Source organism: Pseudophryne corroboree, chromosome 3 (assembly GCF_028390025.1).
Source record: "Pseudophryne corroboree isolate aPseCor3 chromosome 3, aPseCor3.hap2, whole genome shotgun sequence".
Lineage (NCBI taxonomy): Eukaryota > Metazoa > Chordata > Amphibia > Anura > Myobatrachidae > Pseudophryne > Pseudophryne corroboree.
Window position 1 is genome coordinate 736,446,036 of NC_086446.1, and position 20,651 is coordinate 736,466,686.

Here is a 20,651-nt window from a genome sequence, read left to right on the forward strand (position 1 = left end):
ATATACACATGTATATACATACATATAAATACACACACACACACACACACACACACATGATAGATATATATATATATATATATATATACGTGTGTATGTATATATATATATATATATATATTAGAGATGAGCGGGTTCGGTTTCTCTGAATCCGAACCCGCACGAACTTCATGTTTTTTTTCACGGGTCCGAGCGACTCGGATCTTCCCGCCTTGCTCGGTTAACCCGAGCGCGCCCGAACGTCATCATGACGCTGTCGGATTCTCGCGAGGCTCGGATTCTATCGCGAGACTCGGATTCTATATAAGGAGCCGCGCGTCGCCGCCATTTTCACACGTGCATTGAGATTGATAGGGAGAGGACGTGGCTGGCGTCCTCTCCGTTTAGAATAGATTAGAGAGACACTTGATTTACTAATTTTGGGGAGCATTAGGAGTACTCAGTACAGTGCAGAGTTTTGCTGATAGTGACCACCAGTTTTATTTATAATCCGTTCTCTGCCTGAAAAAAGCGATACACAGCACACAGTGACTCAGTCACATACCATATCTGTGTGCACTGCTCAGGCTCAGGCCAGTGTGCTGCATCATCTATTATCTATATATAATATTATATATATCTGATTATCTGTCTGACTGCTCAGCTCACACAGCTTATAATTGTGGGGGAGACTGGGGAGCACTACTGCAGTGCCAGTTATAGGTTATAGCAGGAGCCAGGAGTACATAATATATTATATAGTGAGTGACCACCAGACACACAGTGCAGTTTATTTAATATATCCGTTCTCTGCCTGAAAAAAGCGATACACACAGTGACTCAGTCAGTCACATACCATATCTGTGTGCACTGCTCAGGCTCAGGCCAGTGTGCTGCATCATCTATATATATTATATATCTGTCTGACTGCTCAGCTCACACAGCTTATAATTGTGGGGGAGACTGGGGAGCACTACTGCAGTGCCAGTTATAGGTTATAGCAGGAGCCAGGAGTACATAATATTATATTAAAACAGTGCACACTTTTGCTGCAGGAGTGCCACTGCCAGTGTGACTAGTGACCAGTGACCTGACCACCAGTATATATAATATTAGTAGTATACTATCTCTTTATCAACCAGTCTATATTAGCAGCAGACACAGTACAGTGCGGTAGTTCACGGCTGTGGCTACCTCTGTGTCGGCACTCGGCAGCCCGTCCATAATTGTATATACCACCTAACCGTGGTTTTTTTTTCTTTCTTTATACATACATACTAGTTACGAGTATACTATCTCTTTATCAACCAGTCTATATATTAGCAGCAGACACAGTACAGTGCGGTAGTTCACGGCTGTGGCTACCTCTGTGTCGGCACTCGGCAGCCCGTCCATAATTGTATATACCACCTAACCGTGGTTTTTTTTTCTTTCTTTATACATACATACTAGTTACGAGTATACTATCTCTTTATCAACCAGTCTATATATTAGCAGCAGACACAGTACAGTGCGGTAGTTCACGGCTGTGGCTACCTCTGTCGGCACTCGGCAGCCCGTCCATAATTGTATATACCACCTAACCGTGGTTTTTTTTTCTTTCTTTATACATACATACTAGTTACGAGTATACTATCTCTTTATCAACCAGTCTATATATTAGCAGCAGACACAGTACAGTGCGGTAGTTCACGGCTGTGGCTACCTCTGTGTCGGCACTCGGCAGCCCGTCCATAATTGTATATACCACCTAACCGTGGTTTTTTTTTCTTTCTTTATACATACATACTAGTTACGAGTATACTATCTCTTTATCAACCAGTCTATATATTAGCAGCAGACACAGTACAGTGCGGTAGTTCACGGCTGTGGCTACCTCTGTGTCGGCACTCGGCAGCCCGTCCATAATTGTATATACCACCTAACCGTGGTTTTTTTTTCTTTCTTTATACATACATACTAGTTACGAGTATACTATCTCTTTATCAACCAGTCTATATATTAGCAGCAGACACAGTACAGTGCGGTAGTTCACGGCTGTGGCTACCTCTGTGTCGGCACTCGGCAGCCCGTCCATAATTGTATATACCACCTAACCGTGGTTTTTTTTTCTTTCTTTATACATACATACTAGTTACGAGTATACTATCTCTTTATCAACCAGTCTATATATTAGCAGCAGACACAGTACAGTGCGGTAGTTCACGGCTGTGGCTACCTCTGTGTCGGCACTCGGCAGCCCGTCCATAATTGTATATACCACCTAACCGTGGTTTTTTTTTCTTTCTTTATACATACATACTAGTTACGAGTATACTATCTCTTTATCAACCAGTCTCTATATTAGCAGCAGACACAGTACAGTGCGGTAGTTCACGGCTGTGGCTACCTCTGTGTCGGCACTCGGCAGCCCGTCCATAATTGTATATACCACCTAACCGTGGTTTTTTTTTCTTTCTTTATACATACATACTAGTTACGAGTATACTATCTCTTTATCAACCAGTCTATATATTAGCAGCAGACACAGTACAGTGCGGTAGTTCACGGCTGTGGCTACCTCTGTGTCGGCACTCGGCAGCCCGTCCATAATTGTATATACCACCTAACCGTGGTTTTTTTTTCTTTCTTTATACATACATACTAGTTACGAGTATACTATCTCTTTATCAACCAGTCTATATATTAGCAGCAGACACAGTACAGTGCGGTAGTTCACGGCTGTGGCTACCTCTGTGTCGGCACTCGGCAGCCCGTCCATAATTGTATACTAGTATCCAATCCATCCATCTCCATTGTTTACCTGAGGTGCCTTTTAGTTGTGCCTATTAAAATATGGAGAACAAAAATGTTGAGGTTCCAAAATTAGGGAAAGATCAAGATCCACTTCCACCTCGTGCTGAAGCTGCTGCCACTAGTCATGGCCGAGACGATGAAATGCCAGCAACGTCGTCTGCCAAGGCCGATGCCCAATGGCATAGTACAGAGCATGTCAAAACCAAAACACCAAATATCAGTAAAAAAAGGACTCCAAAACCTAAAATAAAATTGTCGGAGGAGAAGCGTAAACTTGCCAATATGCCATTTACCACACGGAGTGGCAAGGAACGGCTGAGGCCCTGGCCTATGTTCATGGCTAGTGGTTCAGCTTCACATCTAGCCTCTCGCTAGAAAACTGAAAAGACTCAAGCTGGCAAAAGCACCGCAAAGAACTGTGCGTTCTTTGAAATCCCAAATCCACAAGGAGAGTCCAATTGTGTCGGTTGCGATGCCTGACCTTCCCAACACTGGACGTGAAGAGCATGCGCCTTCCACCATTTGCACGCCCCCTGCAAGTGCTGGAAGGAGCACCCGCAGTCCAGTTCCTGATAGTCAGATTGAAGATGTCAGTGTTGAAGTACACCAGGATGAGGAGGATATGGGTGTTGCTGGCGCTGGGGAGGAAATTGACCAGGAGGATTCTGATGGTGAGGTGGTTTGTTTAAGTCAGGCACCCGGGGAGACACCTGTTGTCCGTGGGAGGAATATGGCCGTTGACATGCCAGGTGAAAATACCAAAAAAATCAGCTCTTCGGTGTGGAGGTATTTCACCAGAAATGCGGACAACAGGTGTCAAGCCGTGTGTTCCCTTTGTCAAGCTGTAATAAGTAGGGGTAAGGACGTTAACCACCTCGGAACATCCTCCCTTATACGTCACCTGCAGCGCATTCATAATAAGTCAGTGACAAGTTCAAAAACTTTGGGTGACAGCGGAAGCAGTCCACTGACCAGTAAATCCCTTCCTCTTGTAACCAAGCTCACGCAAACCACCCCACCAACTCCCTCAGTGTCAATTTCCTCCTTCCCCAGGAATGCCAATAGTCCTGCAGGCCATGTCACTGGCAATTCTGACGAGTCCTCTCCTGCCTGGGATTCCTCCGATGCATCCTTGCGTGTAACGCCTACTGCTGCTGGCGCTGCTGTTGTTGCCGCTGGGAGTCGATGGTCATCCCAGAGGGGAAGTCGTAAGCCCACTTGTACTACTTCCAGTAAGCAATTGACTGTTCAACAGTCCTTTGCGAGGAAGATGAAATATCACAGCAGTCATCCTACTGCAAAGCGGATAACTGAGTCCTTGACAACTATGTTGGTGTTAGACGTGCGTCCGGTATCCGCCGTTAGTTCACAGGGAACTAGACAATTTATTGAGGCAGTGTGCCCCCGTTACCAAATACCATCTAGGTTCCACTTCTCTAGGCAGGCGATACCGAGAATGTACACGGACGTCAGAAAAAGACTCACCAGTGTCCTAAAAAATGCAGTTGTACCCAATGTCCACTTAACCACGGACATGTGGACAAGTGGAGCAGGGCAGGGTCAGGACTATATGACTGTGACAGCCCACTGGGTAGATGTATGGACTCCCGCCGCAAGAACAGCAGCGGCGGCACCAGTAGCAGCATCTCGCAAACGCCAACTCTTTCCTAGGCAGGCTACGCTTTGTATCACCGCTTTCCAGAATACGCACACAGCTGAAAACCTCTTACGGCAACTGAGGAAGATCATCGCGGAATGGCTTACCCCAATTGGACTCTCCTGTGGATTTGTGGCATCGGACAACGCCAGCAATATTGTGTGTGCATTAAATATGGGCAAATTCCAGCACGTCCCATGTTTTGCACATACCTTGAATTTGGTGGTGCAGAATTTTTTAAAAAACGACAGGGGCGTGCAAGAGATGCTGTCGGTGGCCAGAAAAATTGCGGGACACTTTCGGCGTACAGGCACCACGTACAGAAGACTGGAGCACCACCAAAAACTACTGAACCTGCCCTGCCATCATCTGAAGCAAGAAGTGGTAACGAGGTGGAATTCAACCCTCTATATGCTTCAGAGGTTGGAGGAGCAGCAAAAGGCCATTCAAGCCTATACAATTGAGCACGATATAGTAGGTGGAATGCACCTGTCTCAAGTGCAGTGGAGAATGATTTCAACGTTGTGCAAGGTTCTGATGCCCTTTGAACTTGCCACACGTGAAGTCAGTTCAGACACTGCCAGCCTGAGTCAGGTCATTCCCCTCATCAGGCTTTTGCAGAAGAAGCTGGAGGCATTGAAGAAGGAGCTAAAAGGGAGCGATTCCGCTAGGCATGTGGGACTTGTGGATGCAGCCCTTAATTCGCTTAACAAGGATTCACGGGTGGTCAATCTGTTGAAATCAGAGCACTACATTTTGGCCACCGTGCTCGATCCTAGATTTAAAGCCTACCTTGGATCTCTCTTTCCGGCAGACACAGGTCTGCTGGGGTTGAAAGACCTGCTGGTGACAAAATTGTCAAGTCAAGCGGAACGCGACCTGTCAACATCTCCTCCTTCACATTCTCCCGCAACTGGGGGTGCGAGGAAAAGGCTCAGAATTCCGAGCCCACCCGCTGGCGGTGATGCAGGGCAGTCTGGAGCGACTGCTGATGCTGACATCTGGTCCGGACTGAAGGACCTGACAACGATTACGGACATGTCGTCTACTGTCACTGCATATGATTCTCTCAACATTGATAGAATGGTGGAGGATTATATGAGTGACCGCATCCAAGTAGGCACGTCACACAGTCCGTACTTATACTGGCAGGAAAAAGAGGCAATTTGGAGGCCCTTGCACAAACTGGCTTTATTCTACCTAAGTTGCCCTCCCACAAGTGTGTACTCCGAAAGAGTGTTTAGTGCCGCCGCTCACCTTGTCAGCAATCGGCGTACGAGGTTACATCCAGAAAATGTGGAGAAGATGATGTTCATTAAAATGAATTATAATCAATTCCTCCGCGGAGACATTGACCAGCAGCAATTGCCTCCACAAAGTACACAGGGAGCTGAGATGGTGGATTCCAGTGGGGACGAATTGATAATCTGTGAGGAGGGGGATGTACACGGTGATATATCGGAGGGTGAAGATGAGGTGGACATCTTGCCTCTGTAGAGCCAGTTTTTTGGAAGGGACATCCTGCGTGACACTGCAGTGCCACTCCTAGATGGGCCCGGTGTTTGTGTCGGCCACTAGGGTCGCTAATCTTACTCGCACAGCTACCTCATTGCGCCTCTTTTTTTCTTTGCGTCATGTGCTGTTTGGGGAGGGTTTTTTGGAAGGGACATCCTGCGTGACACTGCAGTGCCACTCCTAGATGGGCCCGGTGTTTGTGTCGGCCACTAGGGTCGCTTATCTTACTCACACAGCGACCTCGGTGCAAATTTTAGGACTAAAAATAATATTGTGAGGTGTGAGGTATTCAGAATAGACTGAAAATGAGTGTAAATTATGGTTTTTGAGGTTAATAATACTTTGGGATCAAAATGACCCCCAAATTCTACGATTTAAGCTGTTTTTTAGTGTTTTTTGAAAAAAACACCCGAATCCAAAACACACCCGAATCCGACAAAAAAAATTCGGTGAGGTTTTGCCAAAACGCGTTCGAACCCAAAACACGGCCGCGGAACCGAACCCAAAACCAAAACACAAAACCCGAAAAATTTCAGGCGCTCATCTCTAATATATATATGTACTGTATGTGTGTACACACACACACACATATATATATATATGTATGCATGTTTAATATGCTATGTATATGTGTATATGTATGTGTGTCTGTATGTATGTATGTGTGTAGATATATGTGTGTGTGTATATATATATATATATATATACACACACACACTAGTTTTACGGACCCAGCATATGCTGGGTCACCTCAGTCCCCACCCTCGTGATTGGCTCCGCCCAGTTCTGGAAACCCCCCCATGCAAATCCTGCGTTTGCCACTGGGGGCCCATGCTTAAGGGTTTGGTCAGCTGCCACAAAGGCTTGGCTAGCCGTGGTATGGGCCCCATGATAAATATATATAGTAAATATTGCTAGTGCATGCATGATTATATATCAGATTAATAACTGCAATACACTGTAGATAATATGTATAAAGTACAATTGAAGTGCACAGTCTGGAACCTGATCCCTAGAGGAGGAGGTGGGACCCACCGGTGGTTTCCCCTGTACCCCTGTGGGCCAGTCCAACCCAGAATAGGGCACCAATGCTTTATTTCTGGAGAACTCACTGGAAATATAGAACAGGCGCCATATTTCCAAAGGTATTGCCGAAAATACAGTATAGGGCATGCGCAGAAGATTCTGGCACAATACCAGACTCTCTGTTACCTCCTGTGCATGTTTCTGAGCAGGGACACACACACACACACACACACACACATTACCAACTTGCAGTCCGGCACTACTCAATCCTGCCAGGATAATGGCTCTGGTGCCCTCCTTAATGGGTGTGCAGGCCCAATATATGCCAGGAACGAAGGCGGCACTCAGAGACTTCCACACTCAGGTAAATTAAACAGACGTGTATTAAAACCAGCGTTTCGGAGGGCGAACCTCCTTCATCAGGAAAATACAACACACAAGTGAACAGTTCTAAAAAACATTCTTAAATAACTTACCCCCCAGGATTGCCAACCCCCGCCGAGGGGGCACGCTGTCAACGGTCATGGATTCAAACCTCCAGTCACGGCCGCGCACTTCTGGTGGGCCCCACTGCCTGAGGTCCCACCTCTTCTAGGACTCATGTTCAGGTGGTGTAACCACTTCCCGTCTAGGACAATCGGTTTACTCCATACCCCACTGCAAGGAGAGCGCACCCACTAAGCCTAAAACTGAACCTAACAAACTACCGTTCTTTACCACCACACGCACACACTAATAAACCATACACAAAAAGGGGTGGGTGTGGTAAAACTGCAACAAAGAGGAGGATCCTCTGACTCACACCACTGTTAAAGACAAAAAAACTCCTCCCCATTTAACTACTATTAGCTGTTTAAAAATTAATCTGACTGCCTTAAAGTGGTAACTACCAGCACATTATCAAAGGGGGCAACACTCAAACTCCTTGTTGTTTAATGTCCCTCAGGGCTTATACAGCCTTCAGTGGAACGTATATATATTTGTTATACTGCACAGGACTATGGTGTATTCTCTACAGCAGCTTTTTTCAAATATTGTGCACGGCACACTATTGTGGGCGGCACACTAGTGTGCCGTGAGAGGCTCTCAAGTGTGCCGCCTGATCTAGAGATGCCCGCACCAGTGTACAGCCACCAGTTATTAATTTTGGGCAGCACTGGTCTCTTTCTGCTCCAGGCCTGTGTCCTCTGATGTCAGTGGGTCCGGATCTGGCCGCTGGCCCCTCCTCTTCCTGTCATCCACTAATCATCATTGGCTGGTGGCGGCTGCTGTTGCTCCCTCTCTCACAACGATGGTGTCCGCGTCAGTCCTGGTGTCCTGGTTGAGGGCTCATTGCTCGGCGGGGTGTGTTGACTGTGTTACGGGATTTAGAGAAGACGCGTCACAGGGAGCAAAGTGAGGAGCTATTTGGGTGTCCTGCTGCTATACTGTCTGCCCTTACTTCCTAGGATCACATGATGGCAGATGGGCAGCGACTCGTATGGTGTTCACAATGCATTTTTAACTCTACACCCTGTGGCACGCCACACTGAAAACAACTGGCATTGGCATAAGGTTCCGTGAATTTTTTATAGCCGTTAAGTGGTTTAGCAGCTCCCCATGTATTTGCAAATTCATGTAACAAATATGTCTGAAATTCTATTACCAGATAGGTTCAAGTATTTTTACAGGTAGTAGTCAGTGTGCTGGGGGGATACCGTGGGGGGAAAGCACCCCCCCCCCCCCCTTCCTGTTTGCTGGGACCCCTTCCCCTTTTCTAACACTTGATAAGTATCTCCAGAGTGATTGTGCTGCTACGACTGTTTGTTTGCCCTCCTGTGTTCTGCAAGCAGATGAGCCTGGCACACACATTGTACTCTGTTCATCATTTTTTTGTTTCTTGTGGGTGTCAGTGTGATTGTATTTTTCCTGTGGGGCCCAATAGGTCTGATTTTTTTTTCCCCCACACTGTGCCTTGGCAATTTTAAAATATTGTTTGGTGTGCTGCAAGCTGAAAAAGGTTGAAATTCACTGCTCTACAGTGTATTGCTGTTATTAATCTGGTACATTATCATGCATGCACTAGCAGTATTTACTAGATATTTATCAAGGGGCCCAGACCATTCACTCTCTCATGGTTAAGCAAACCTCTGTGGCAGCTGGCCACACCCACTCTGGAGACTGGCCATACCCCTAAACACGGGCCCCTTTCATAGCATTTTCCCGGTGGGCCTTTCGCACCCCAGTTCGACACTGTCTGTAACTGAGGGGTAGATTTATTAAGCCTGGAGACGTGATAAAGTGGAAGGTGATAACGCACCAGCCAGTCAGCTCCTAACTTCCATGTTACAGGCTGGGTTTTAAAAACGACAGTTAGGAGCTGACTGGTGGGTGCGTTATCACCTTCCACTTTATCACTTCACCAGGCTTAATAAATCTGCCCCTGAGGCGGGGTCTGTATCTAGTGAAAATGGGTGTCTTCGATACATTCAGATTTCACCACCAGCAATATTCACAGGATTCCGCCAGTAATTCTATTTAAACAGTTGTATGCGGGTAGTCGTAGTCGTGGTGGAAAAAAAATCAACTAAAACATGTTTTTCTTCTTCTATTAACATTTGTTCAATATTTTATATAAAAAAAATCCATATTTTTATTTTAAAAAAATTGTTTGTTTTTTTGTTCTTTTTTAAATGATTGCTTACTGTGTATCCCTGCAGAAGGTCCCAGTGCAGCGCTAATTATAATCTTACAGCTCCTGGCTAATATCACCGAGAGTATTGCTCAACTGCCTCAGCAAGATTCTAATGTGGTGCACCATTAGAAAATCCACCTTATTGCAGCATTTTAATAAATACACTCCTGAGTGTTTGCTTGTCAGGCAGTGTGTATCTGTGTATTGAGGAATGGTTTCTTTTTTTCTTTTCCTTTTTCTCTTTCTTTCTTTCTTTCTTTCTTTCTTTCTTTCTTTCTTTCTTTCTTTCTTTCTTTCTTTCTTTGTTATGGATAAACTTGTGTACATTATAAGGAATAATGCATCCCCTAATAAACTTATAAAAGGGGAAACAGTTGACGCAATGCCGGCGGCTACATACCAACGCCGGTCGGGATGCCGGGGTCACAGTATCGTCAGCCGGCATCCCGATCGTGCTCGCTGCGGGACATGCTGCGTCCTGCCATGGTGGGAGGGGGGGGGAGCATAGGTTTAGCACAGGATCAGGGTTAGGGAGCAGGGATGGAAAGGTTAGGGCTGGGGACCGGGGAGGGAGGGTTAGAGATAGGCACTTAGAGGGGAAGGTTAGGGTTAGGCACCTAGCAGGGAGGGTTAATTTTAGGCAGCGGGGAAGGTAGGGTTAGGGTTAGGCACCAAGCGGGGAGGGTTAGGCTCCACCGGGGAGGGTTAGGGTTAGGCAATCCCAAGGGTGGGTTCGGGGTATGGTAGGGAAAAGGTGAGGGATTGGGGCCTTAATCGGGGGCTGTCAGGATTCCGATGGACGGGATGCCGCTGTCAGAAGGCCACAATGCCCTTAGCATGGACCATCTTCACTCATTTGAATAGCCACCTCCCAATCGCAGATGCGCCTCCATGTAATGCATGCGCCGTAGGTGATTTTAGAGATCATCGCACATACATAGTATTAGGTCCTACACTGCAACCCCTGTGCCGCATTGCAGTTCTACACTGCATCTCAGTTCCTTTACTTTCTAGATATGTTAGCAGAAAGTTGATTGGCAGATCTCTGACGGCAGCCTTCCATGATTAGTGATGTAATTGTGCTTTCTGTGTGCACATCATTACCTGGATCTTAATTACTATTTTTGCTTTCTTCAAGGTTCATCCAGCAACACTGAAACTCCTGCTAAGATCTAAAGAGGGGGAACTGCTGTTGATTCTGGAAAGAAATGAGTGAGTACATTTAATAGCTTTCATTAGTATCTTTTCTGACTTGGTGGTGGTGTTCCGGTACAGAATGTTCCGTCGTCGTCATACCCTGCATGATGCTTTGGATGTAGATCATAATCTTCTGTAAACAAATGAAGGTATTCTTCATTAATAGATAATTGTAAGACTACTCGTTGCTCCTTCAAGTACAGTGCACTTTACAGAACCTCAGGAGGTCATTGCAGCCTGCTGTTAGATTTTTCAGTGACAGTTTCTCTTTGGTTTATTATGTTCTTCATATGGCTCTACTTGATGATTATATGCTCTGGCTGAGATTCTGAACATACACTGCATATATACTTGTGTGTGGAGATAGATAGATAGATAGATAGATAGATAGATAGATAGATAGATAGATAGATAGATAGATAGATAGATAGACAGACTACCAAAGTGACCTGGGTAAGCTCAGTCTTATACCCCCCCACTGTACCCCTGCCCCACTGTCTGCCCCCGACCACTGTTTCACTATTTCTGCTGCTCCTCCTACTCCCCCCTCCGCCCCGCCCCGACTGCTGCTCCTCCCCTCACCCTCCATCAGACCCCCCACACTCTGCTTCTTCCCATCCAACACTCCTCAGTTACCCCCCACACTCCATCATGCCCACCCTCCGCTCTGTCTTGCCTTCCCGCTCCTATGCTTACCCTGTCCTCACTCCTATACCACGGTGCTAGGTCTGTTCAATCTCGCTTGCAGCGCATGTATGTCAGAGATGGGACAGACTTTACTAAAAATATATATAAAGAAGGCACTAAATACTACACCAGGTGTCCTCCATTAGTAATGCTAAGGATACAGCATATAAAACTACATAGGCGTCATGTGGGCTGAACAACAAAAAACAATACTGATAGGCAGGACACACATCTAGCAACAATGGCCCTCATTCCGAGTTGTTCGCTGGCTAGCTGCTTTTAGCAGCATTGCACACGCTAAGCCGCCGCCTACTGGGAGTGTATTTTAGCTTAGCAGAATTGCGAACGAAAGATTCTCAGAATTGCGAATGGAAATTTCTTAGCAGTTTCTGAGTAGCTCGAGACTTACTCTGCCACTGCGATCAGTTCAGTCAGTTTCGTTCCTGGTTTGACGTCACAAACACACCCAGCGTTCACCCAGACACTCCCCCGTTTCTCCAACCACTCCCGCGTTTTTCCCAGAAACGGTAGCGTTTTTTCACACACACCCATAAAACGTCTAGTTTCCGCCCAGAAACACCCACTTCCTGTCAATCACACTCCGATCACCAGAACGAAGAGATTTCTTCGTTAAGCCGTGAGTAAAATACCAAACTTTTCAGCAAATTTACTTGGCGCAGGCGCACTGCGAACGTTGCGCATGCGCAGTTTGCGACTAATCGCACCGATGCGAAGAAAAATAACGAGCGAACAACTCGGAATGAGGGCCATTGTCCATTACTACTCAAATCCAGTTCATACAGATAGAGCCTCTGTTATCTTTGCCTGCCTAGTCCCAGGCGTGCACTCCCGGCGTGGCTAGGCGATCCGTCGGCCTAATCACGGCAGGAGTGCACAAAGAGGTTCCCATTCAGAGCGTCTCTGTCCGGGCGCGCGGTCGGAGGTGCTCTCCTTTCCGTCCGGGCGCGCCTAGTCACACATGGAGCAAAGACAACAGAGGCTCCATCTGTATACAGGTTGAGTATCCCTTACCCAAAATTCAAAATCACACATTTTTGGTTCCCCTACTGAGATAGTGACACATATACATATGTATTATATTATATATCTATATAATATATCTATATATACTAGGGATGTGCACCTGAAATTTTTCGGGTTTTGTGTTTTGGTTTTGGGTTCGGTTCCGTGGCCGTGTTTTGGGTTCGAACGCGTTTTGGCAAAACCTCACCGAATTTTTTTTGTCGGATTCGGGTGTGTTTTGGATTCGGGTGTTTTTTTCAAAACGAAACTAGTATGAAGAAAGAAAAAAAAACACCACAGGTATACAATGTAGATGGATGGATAGTATAGTATTATTTATACTTATGGACGACGAGTGACGACACAGAGGTAGGTACAGCCGTGGCCTACCGTACTGCTGCTTAGTGCTTATATATAAATATAATATACTGTATAACGGACCTGGTGGACAGTGTCAGCAGACTGCTAAACTAGTATGAAGAAAGAAAAAAAAAACCACCACAGGTATACAATGTAGATGGATGGATAGTATAGTATTACTTATACTTATGGACGACGAGTGACGACACAGAGGTAGGTACAGCCGTGGCCTACTGTACTGCTGCTTAGTGCTTATATATAAATATAATATACTGTATAACGGACCTGGTGGACAGTGTCAGCAGACTGCTAAACTAGTATGAAGAAAGAAAAAAAAAACACCACAGGTATACAATGTAGATGGATGGATAGTATAGTAATACTTATACTTATGGACGACGAGTGACGACACAGAGGTAGGTACAGCCGTGGCCTACCGTACTGCTGCTTAGTGCTTATATATAAATATAACATACTGTATAACGGACCTGGTGGACAGTGTCAGCAGACTGCTAAACTAGTATGAAGAAAGAAAAAAACCCACCACAGGTATACAATGTAGATGGATCGATAGTATAGTATTACTTATACTTATGGACGACGAGTGACGACACAGAGGTAGGTACAGCCGTGGCCTACCGTACTGCTGCTTAGTGCTTATATATAAATATAATATACTGTATAACGGACCTGGTGGACAGTGTCAGCAGACTGCTAAACTAGTATGAAGAAAGAAAAAAAAACCACCACAGGTATACAATGTAGATGGATGGATAGTATAGTATTACTTATACTTATGGACGACGAGTGACAACACAGAGGTAGGTACAGCCGTGGCCTACCGTACTGCTGCTTAGTGCTTATATATAAATATAATATACTGTATAACGGACCTGGTGGACAGTGTCAGCAGACTGCTAAACTAGTATGGAGAAAGAAAAAAAAAAACACCACAGGTATACAATGTAGATGGATGGATAGTATAGTATTACTTATACTTATGGACGACGAGTGCACTGACGACACAGAGGTAGGTACAGCCATGGCCTACCGTACTGCTGCTTAGTGCTTAATTATATATATAATATACTGTATAACGGTCGGACCTGGTGGACACTGTCAGCAGACTGCTATTAACAAACTAGCATGAAGAAAGGAAAAAAAAACACCACAGTGTTTTTCAGGCAGACAAACGTATACTGGACTGGTGGTCACTGTCAGCAAAACTGTGCACTGTACTCCTGCTATAACTGCTCCCCAGTCCCCACAATTAGGCAGTGTGAGCAGTGCACTCAGCACAGATATATCATGCAGCAGTGCAGCACACTGAGTGAGCACAGATATGGTGGAGCGTTTTTTTTCAGGCAGAGAAACAACGGATTAAACTCAAAACCCTGCACTGTACTCCCTAACAGCTGCTCCCCGTCCCCAATCCTCCCCACAATTATAACTAACTAAGTTCTAATATAATACAACGGACTCGGAGAGGACGCCAGCCACGTCATCAATCTCAATGCACGTGTGAAAATGGCGGCGACGCGCGGCTCCTTATATAGAATCCGAGTCTCGCGAGAATCCGACAGCGGGATGATGACGCTCGGGCGCGCTCGGGTTAACCAAGCAAGGCGGGAGGATCCGAGTCGCTCGGACCTGTGTAAAAAAAAGGTGAAGTTCGGGCGGGTTCGGATTCCGAGGAACCGAACCCGCTCATCACTAACACATAATATATAATATATATGTCATTATCGCAGTAGGGGACCCAAAAATGTGGGATTTTGAACTGTACTTGGCTGATAAATGTGGTTTCTTTCTGACCACAATATCAATGCTGTTTTGTGCACTCTCTCTTAATTACTAAATTTGAACATGAAACGTCTCAGAATCGCCGTTGTTATGTTTTTCTATTTATTTTATTCATTTTACAGTCTGTGTTTTGTATACGGACAAGCCAGACACAAGTGGTGTACAGAAATGTAAGAAGTCTGGCACGGTATAATTTCATGGTGGTCCTAATACAGAGGTGGCTCCTAATTGCATTGCAACTACAGATGTAGCCATTGTCATCCATTCCATCCCGCACCTAGTGGCGGGCGCGACTCAGTTGGTGTGATGCGTGCATGTGCATCCAATTAGCACCCATGATCAGTAAGCCAATCGCGACTGAGTCGCACCCTCGGCAAGTGTTCACGTGCAGGATGGATGAGCCTGGCCACATCTATGTCTCTTTGTAGGGTGTAGTATGGTATGCCGGCGGCCGGGCTCCAGGCAACCAGCATACCGGCGCCGGGAGCCTGACCGCCGGCATACCGACAGCGTTGCGAGCGCAAATGAGCCCCACGCTATTTATTCTCCCTCCAGGGGGGTCGTGGACCCCCACGAGGGAGAATATGTGTCAGTATGCCGGGTGTCGGGATTCCGGCGCTGGTATACTGTGCGCCGGGATTCCGGGATTCGGCAACCAGAAGACCACCCCTCTTTGTACACATCACATCTAAGAACATATGCTGTCACAGCCGCTGGGATTTGTACTGAGATGCCCACCGGCAGTGACTCTATTCCGCCGCTGGCGTGCAAAGACGCACCATTGGACGCATATCGGTTGCACCGTCCAACTTCTGAGAAAGCTTATGGTTACTCAGAATGTCCATCGGAACTAAGATGCCAGGGGCAGTGAAACTGAGTGCGAAGATGCAGTCGCTGGAGGTGACACACCCACAAAATGATTGCGACAAGCCTGCTGTGGCTAGCCATGCCCCTGTTACCTCCAGTAAATGGTCACTAACTGCCAATCATTCTGCATCGTCCGCCATCTATAAGCCATTGGGGCACAAGTACGGTGTGACTCAGACGCATGCACAGTACAAAAGACATCGGCCAACTGCGAAAATATTGGCATTATATCCACTTTTGAATCACATCTTCTAAAGGGACAAGTAGAGATGTTACCCATAACATCCAATCAGATTCTAGCAGTCCTTTTATAGAATGTACTAGACACATGATAGCTAGAATCTGATTGGTTGATGTGGGGAATAGGAGGTAGGAGAAAAGAGTGCATGGGGGTAAGAGGGAGGATACAGGACGAAATGATCAGACAGTCAGCCAGATTGAAATCTGCTAGTTACTAAGGAGCTGCATGATGGAGGTACAAGGATTAAATCCCAGATAGTTTTAGATAAATCGGTCAAATTCTGTGTATAATTTTTAATTTTTTTTATTATTTTCGCCAATTATTTTTTGGCAATGAATGGGTTAATTAACACTTTCTTCCCAAAATACCAGAATAAATGTAAGAAAGATGGATGAGGGGAGAAGGGGGGGAGGCACGACTTTAGGAGACAGATGGTCACATCTTCACCTCAGTAATGTCAGTGTGGCGACACTGTTATGTGGGCCACTGTCTGATCCTGCGGGACTCCGTCAGCGGTCAGCCACAAAACCCTACAAGTTCTGTGTGTGGGTTGGCGGGCCGCTGGCAGGAGGACAGGACAGCGCAGGACGGGCGGGCGTGAGGGAGCGCGGTGTGACATCAGCAGGTCCCATCACGAGCCGGCCGGTGCTGGACGGGGCTATGTCTCGGCAGCGTGACCGTCCTATTACCCCCAGCAATTTCATTTTTACCTCATTTGGGGTAATTTACCCCTGTTCTCTGACCACTGCTCTAGGCAGAGCCGTTGCTAGACTTTTTGGTGCCCTGTGCCAGAAAGAGAATTGGCGCCCTCCCCTCCCGTCCTATTTTTCCAATAGGAACATAAGACCAGGGTTGGACTAGCCCACATAACTGCATCCCCCCGGTGGGCCCTTCATGCCCCAGTTTGACACTGCATAAGACGCATGCCTTGCAGGGAAGAGGCATGACAAAACTGATCCCAGAGAAAGCCTATGCTATGATGCCCTTACCCACATGTCACATATATATATATATATATATATATATATGTATCATATTTACCGACAATCTGGCTGCCCCCTCCGGGAGGAGGCAGCCAGGTCAGAGCAGCAGGGGCGTGGTGATGTGGCTGGATGATGTTTAGGGGTGGGGTTGGGGGCATGGCTGCACGATCACGTCATCATGTCCCCGCCCCCTGTCTAGCAATGCCGTTAATATTGGCATTGCAAGGCAGGGGGCGGGGCCAGGATGACGCGAATCGTGTCATCTGACTCCCAGACCGCGCACTTTGAACTGCGCCGCCGGGGGTTTAGTAGGTGATGCAGGGGGGTTGCGGGTTGTGGGCGCTAGTCCGGGAGATTTGCCTACTCTCCCGGGGGGCCGGGAGCGCCGCCCAATTTTCGGTAGCCTCCCGGCCATTCCGGGAGAGTAGGCAAGTATGATATGTATATATATTATATATACACACATTTATAGAACACTGCAAGAAAATGGATTTAGACACAGATCCTCTTTATTCCACATCCATACACTTAACCCGAGAGCGTGCCGCCATTCAGCCACAATACCCCTCATTAATAACACAATGTTAAATCTAGCCTAGAACTCTTTGTGAATATGTTCACAGTAACAAAATCATTACTTTAGACAGCGGTATTAAAAAGTTACACCTGTCTGTTATGCAAAGAAAACAAGCTACACGTTTATTCAAAGCATTAAAGGTTTAATTAGAGAAGGTTCCGAGCTGCTTCGTCGTCTTCTATGGAAATAAGTATCTCTGTTGCAGAAGTAATTACTTCTGGGATCACCAGTTACATGACAGCCCTATTAGAGTTTATTCTACTAACTACTCCATCATTACCTGCGCACACTTCAGTAATGTCAACTAATTCCCAGATTTCATTTGTAAATGAAAGTATATTCTAGGCCTGTAATAGATGTGCGCTTGCCGTCAGCTGAACTGTCTCCCGGCAGAAGGCGCCAGCAGCAAGAATTAATCTTCCTTACAAATTCTCAGCGTGGCTGGTAGGAAACACAATCCTTTACTGGAGACCTGATAGTTAGCGGAGACCTCCTGAGTGACATATAGATTTTGCATATGATGTAAAGGAATGCCATGCAGCCACAGAGAACTGTTGGCAGGTACTGAACATTTATTTATTCAGCTGCGGGAGAAATGTCTGCAGACAGTGCTCATTGCCCATTGCACAAGTTTAGTCTTTCTTGCTAATATGAACAACTGATAAATAGACTTTTTAGTACAGAGACAGCGGGGAGAGCTGGACGCCCAGTGCACCCTCTCCCCCCCCTAGTGTCACGTCACATTCAGGCACACACACAGAGAGTCCGCAAAAGGAATAGCTATTTATTTCATGTCATTCTGGCTGCTCATCTCTCTCGTCCTTCCTGTAGCTTTGACTCGCAAGATGTTATACTTCTACAGTCTTGGTGTCGTTGAGTGCACTGGGTTGTTGTCCTGTATTGACAGAAGGCAGGAAATACATTTAAATCGGACTCTTTAAAGTTTGCAATTAAGTAATTTTGTCCTTCACCAAGGGGCACAGGACCCAGGATGCTGTCCCTGCTTCATTTTATTATTTTTGGGTTATTTGTGTAGGCCATGATGACTTTATACATGGGCCTACCAGCCCCGCCTATTTGTTTGGAGCGTTTGGGAAAACTTTGCATAATTTCTTGTAGAAACTACCTCCCTTCCACATCTTACGATCCTTCATGAGGTGTCACCCTCTTATATGCAGGGCCATATTAACGTATGGGCACACTGGGCAGTTGCGTAGGGCCCCACTATTTTAGGGGTCTTCGAGCAGGACAGGGCTGAGCTGGGGGGCATCTGCCTCCTGAACTTATTGGGAGGCAGATAGAGAATGCTGCCAGGCCGCTCTGATTGTGAATTATACATAATCAGAGCTGCCAGGCAGTGGATGTCAGCATGCAGATTGGTGGATAGCTGGAGTTATACACCAATCAGAATGCAGCATTCTGTACCCGCCTCCCAACCTGCTGCCAGACAGTGAATGGCTAGCAGCATGCTGATTGGTGGATGACTGGAGCTTTCCACCCATCAAAGTGCTGTTGGCTGTTTATTATATGGAAGCATGGGGAAAGACACCAGCAGTACTGGACTGTAGGAGGGGTATGTTATAATTTGTCTGGGCAGGGGGTCACAGTGCAATACTTCACCAAGGGTCTACAATTCTGTTAAGACGCCCCTGCTTATATGTCCTCTGGACACTCTCCTTCTGACTCTATCAGTCATGGATATCTCAAATCTCCATTTGGCTGGTCATGATCTCCAGAGATAGGTAACTACTGTTCAGCCTGTTCACTCCGCCATAGTAGTATATTTAAAGCTTCTGTAAAATTTGTTCCAATTTCCAAGACTACTGACAATGGGCCTGATTCATCTGTATGGTATTGCACAGCAGCAGGGAAGCAGAAGTGCTATACCCTACAACTAAATTGCAGCAGGAGGCATAGAAAATAGACAATCCCAGTGCTGCGTCCAAAGATTTAGACTGGCCATCGGAACCGGTCAGCTGAGTCTAGGAAGTTTTATGGCAAATGATGCAGACTCTGGGTTCGGGGATGATGCCCCCTGTTTTGTAGAATGGTCCCAGTCGTCGCCCATGCTCCGCCCCTAAGTCCCATAGCATGTCAGTCATGCTGCAGCTAAGAGGGGAAATGAGAGCAATCATACAGGACCCATTCTCCATATGCGCAGTTACCCTAACATCGGAAGTGTATGTATGTTTGCGCACAAATCCGAATCAGTCCGTATGTTTTAAAATAAATAGGTTCGCCCGTATGAGATTCACTAGAACACATTGGAGGTCATTCCGAGTTGATCGCTATCTGAATTTGTTCGCTGCGCAGTGATCAGGCTAAAATTCGGCAGTTCTGCACATGCGTATGCGGCACAATGCACACGCCGTAGCAGAGCGGGCAGCGTGTAGCTGCTGCTGCTCTGGTCTGTGTGTGAACGGCTGGGGAGCAGAGTGGCTGGGAGCAGAGTACAGCGGAGCAGGCAGCGACGGATCGCTGCTGCTGCCGCTGTTTTGTGAGTGTATGGTTGTTGGGTGAGCGGCTGCAGGGCTGCAGGCTACATTAAGTGTTCTGTGAGGGTATGTGGGATTGTTTGAGTGAGTGAGATTGTGTGAGTGAGAGGGCACCGACGGACCGCTGCTACAGCGGCTTGTGGATTGAGTGTGTATGTGAGGTAGAGTGATAGGGGAGTGCTGCTGCTGGGTGAGTGATTGGAGGTGAGCTGCTGGGGATATATTAAAAAAATAAAAAAGTGTGAGTGCTGCTGCAGGGAGGGCGGATTAAGAGAGTGCTGCCAGGGGAGTGAAAGTGTGTGAGGGCTACTGGTACTGGGAGTGAGTGTGTGCTGCTGCAGCCACAGCCTGCGCAAGTGAAGTCTGTGGACGAAGCAGGAGCCGGAAGCCGAGTGAAAAGGAGGTGCAGTGAGCTGGAACAACTGCAACTGCTAGGTGAAGTATCGGTGCCGCAGGAGAGGTCCCACTCAGATAAGTATTGATTACTTACTTATTGTGTATTGATTGTATTGGATATTTGGTTTTTATTCTCTTTATTGAACTTTTGAAAGGTAACAGGGAGTTGAGTTCTCAAACAATGGGAGGGGCCGTGATTGAGAGTCTCACTTAGTGCGTGTCGTGCAAGATGTATGCGCACCTGGAGCAGCCGACCCAGGGCGAATACATATGCACGAGATGCGAGCGAACAGTTGCCCTGGAAACCCAGGTAACTGATCTAGAGCAGACCGTTACGCAACTGAGGGATATTCACAATCTCGAGCGAAGTTTAGT

General features: G+C 46.6%; 1 protein-coding gene across 1 annotated transcript in view; it reads left to right on the top strand.

The window, feature by feature from the left end:
- Positions 1 to 20,651, top strand: part of ADAM12 (ADAM metallopeptidase domain 12) — a 925,560-nt gene that overhangs the window by 170,908 nt on the left and 734,001 nt on the right. The window contains exon 3 of the mRNA XM_063962227.1: positions 10,786 to 10,859. Within this exon, the coding sequence (XP_063818297.1) occupies positions 10,786 to 10,859 (74 nt within the window). The remainder of the gene's footprint in view (positions 1 to 10,785; positions 10,860 to 20,651) is intronic.